This window comes from Colobus angolensis, unplaced genomic scaffold (assembly GCF_000951035.1).
Source record: "Colobus angolensis palliatus isolate OR3802 unplaced genomic scaffold, Cang.pa_1.0 Scaffold18, whole genome shotgun sequence".
In the NCBI taxonomy this organism is placed as follows: domain Eukaryota; kingdom Metazoa; phylum Chordata; class Mammalia; order Primates; family Cercopithecidae; genus Colobus; species Colobus angolensis.
The window spans coordinates 7,016,395-7,019,605 of NW_012114932.1; the positions used below are offsets into that span (position 1 = coordinate 7,016,395).

Here is a 3,211-nt window from a genome sequence, read left to right on the forward strand (position 1 = left end):
TTTTTTTTTTTTTTTTTTTTGAGACGGAGTCTTGCTCTGTTGCCCAGGTTGGAGTGCAGTGGCATGGTCTCAGCTAATTGCAACCTTCACCTCCCAGGGTTAAGTGATTCTCCTGCCTCAGCCTTCTGAGTAGCTGGCATTACAAGTGTGTGCCACCACACCCGGCTGATTTTTGTATTTTTGGTAGAGACGGGGTTTCACCATGTTGGCCAGGCTGGTCTCAAACTCCTGACCTCAGGTGATCCACCCGCCTTGGTCTCCCAAAGTGCTGGGATTACAGGCATGCGCCACCACGCCCAGGCCTCTCCTATTTTTTCCTAACCAGAATTGAGAAGTCCATTTCTATTAATAGTTACACCCTTTTTTCTTCAACTATTTATCCTCCAATTACAATCCTTTGAACACTAAGAAGGAACACAATTTCCACACACATTCACATATATAGACATTTGCCAAGCACACGTCTGTACCCTATCATATGGCTAAAGTTTGCCTTACTGCAATAGGAGTGTTTGGGGGATTCAGAACATGTTTTCACCTGGAATGGAAAGGAGGCAAAGATTGCATGCTAATGGAAATCATTAAGATCAGTAACCCAGGGCTCTCAAGTATGGACAGAGATACTGACTCGGAACTGAGATTTAGGGAAAAGAGTTATTCAGTACCTATTTCTAGTATGTTTGAATATACAACATGTAGACAGTGTATTGTTTATAGTCGAAATATAATGTACAACTAGTCCAGTTCCCAAACCGATTGTCTGGGTTCACCCCTTATTAGCTTTGCCACTTGTTATCTGTGTGACCTCAACTAAATTACTTTACCTCTCTGTGCCTCAGTTTCAATATCAGTAAAATAGAGATAATGACAGAATTTAGCTCTCAGGGTAATTTTGAGGACTAAAAAGTTCATGAAAGATTTGAAGAGTGCATTGATATACCAAGTGAAATGCAATGCTTAGTTATCTTTTAAATGGTCATTTTATTAGAATCTCTGTACAAAATACAGAATCAAAACTTTCATTATGCAATCTTATTTTTGTTCACTGTTACATAACACATTTTACACATTTTCCGCATTCCACGCCCCGCCCCTCAACAACCACCACCACAAACTCCGACCATCCTCTCTAAGGCCTTTTCCCTCTATAAACCTGCCATTTTCTGTCTCCCAAGTCATCCCAGTTTAGAACTGCTCCAGGAAATAATGAATGAACAGAGAAAGCCTAGTTTATTTATTTACAATCCACCAGTCTAATCTAGTTTAGATCCAGCTGCAGTCTCGGGGTGCCAAGGAGGAAAGAAGGAGATGGCAGTGCGGGGACAGGGCAGAGCCTGGGCCAAAGGAAGCCACACCCAGTTCTTGCCATACCCTGCCCGACATAGGCAACGTGACCCCAAGCGACAGCCAGCTAATCCTTGCTTCCCCCAGCCCGGCGGTCAGCGGCCGGAAGTAGCCCGCCCGAGGGCGGGGAAAGGTGCCTTAAGGAGGAGCTAGGGGCGTGTGGCCAATTGCAAGCGACTGTCCTAGCGAAGAGGGCGGAAGAGGAGAGATCCAGTTCCGGACGCGGCCGCCGCAGTCGCCGCCATCTGTCACCTCCGCTCCGGCATCAGCAGCCAATTGTCCCTGCCCCGCCTGTCTCCTCGGCGGAGCCTGCTTCCCATCTTGCCACCTCTCTGCTCTGTTCTTGTCTCTGCCTTCATCCCCGAATGGATCTGGTAGGAGTGGCATCGCCTGAGCCCGGGCCGGCAGCGGCTTGGGGACCCAGCAAGGTAAGTGGCAGAGGAGGCTGGAGAACTTGCCTTGGTCACACGGGCTGGTTCTCTCGGAAGGCTCGGAAAGGGCGGCTTCGTGGGCGACTCGGGAAGTTCTGGGGCGGGACCCTGCCGACCTTGGCAAGGGGGCACTGGCCGCGGGGGTGCCGGGGTGGGGATGGAGGGAGCGGAAAGAGGAGCGGAGGGCGGCTGGATCTCCCAAATGCCACCTTGAGTGGTTAAGGCTCTCTATTTCTTCAGGGTACTTTCTGTGTCACCGTAGCACGTATTTGAGCAGTACTGGCTTACACACGCTGATAGTGGAGGGGAAACAAGCACGATCTTGTTTTTCACGGGCCAAGTGAGTCAGCCGAATACACAGCTAGCCAGACAGAAAGTTGGTTTAGGGAGCTGTTTACTTAATTTGTCAAGTGTGGTTATCCCAGTTCGGAAATTTCTTGTTTTTGAAGTAGTAAAAGATAAAACCCAGGCGCACCCTCCTCCCTCGACGCTAATATTCATGTGCACGCCACGGACTGTTAAAGTGGTTATGAATTTCATGATCTGCGTAAGTTTTGACGTTTAAACTTTTTCATAGAATGGCAAACTAAAGACCTTTATTTCACATTTGCTTTCTGGCTTCCAGGCAGGTCTTTTTCATGATACTTTGATTATATGGATGAAAATACTTTTCTGCCACTTTATGGAGGGTCTGCTTGAGAGCGGAGTGCTTCCATTGGGATTTTTTGTTCCACAAATTAAGGTCGTGAAGGAGTCTAGCATTTTTAGCTTCATAATTGTTCTTTACATGCTAACACAGAATATTTGTTCCCATTTAAAAGGTCACCTGTAAAACTTATTAGATCTTCAGGCTAGGTCTTAACAGGAAAAGGGGTCAATAATTAGCTATTAAGTAAAGGAAAGTTAGTTTTATAAAAGTTCTCATACAACTGTTGGAAGAATCGGAGATACTGCATTGACAAATGTGGTTACCATCTGCATGTTATTTTGTATATTTTTCCTTAAAGCCTTGTTTACAAGGTCAAGATTAGTAGACATAAAAGGATGAAATCAGTAGACAGACTAGTATTATAAATATATACTTTGTATGTTAAAGTCCTTCAGTTAAGCATTGGTAAAGGCTGATAAAAATGTTAAATGAGACAAACTGTATTCAGAATACATCCTAATCTCAGAACAAATTTCACTTACAAAACTAATTCAGTAATAAAATATTTAACAGTCATATTTTTATTTAAGTGTACATTGTCAGAACTATACAATTCCATTTTCATTGTGCAACAAAAATGCTTCTGGGATTTATAGATGCTGTCTATTGGGAGGACAGTGTTTTGAAAGGCAAAACAATTAGAAACAGGCTGAAAGTACTCTCATTAATCCTTTTTTTCTCTAACCTTTTGGAAAACCAAAGTGACAGAAGCCTACATGGAGGAGGT

General features: G+C 44.4%; 1 protein-coding gene across 1 annotated transcript in view; it reads left to right on the top strand.

The window, feature by feature from the left end:
• Positions 1-1,103: 1,103 nt before the first annotated feature.
• The window catches only part of RIOK3 (RIO kinase 3), a 26,668-nt gene continuing 24,560 nt past the window's right edge, over positions 1,104-3,211 (top strand). The window contains exon 1 of the mRNA XM_011939327.1: positions 1,104-1,772. Within this exon, the coding sequence (XP_011794717.1) occupies positions 1,710-1,772 (63 nt within the window). The 5' untranslated portion in view covers positions 1,104-1,709. The remainder of the gene's footprint in view (positions 1,773-3,211) is intronic.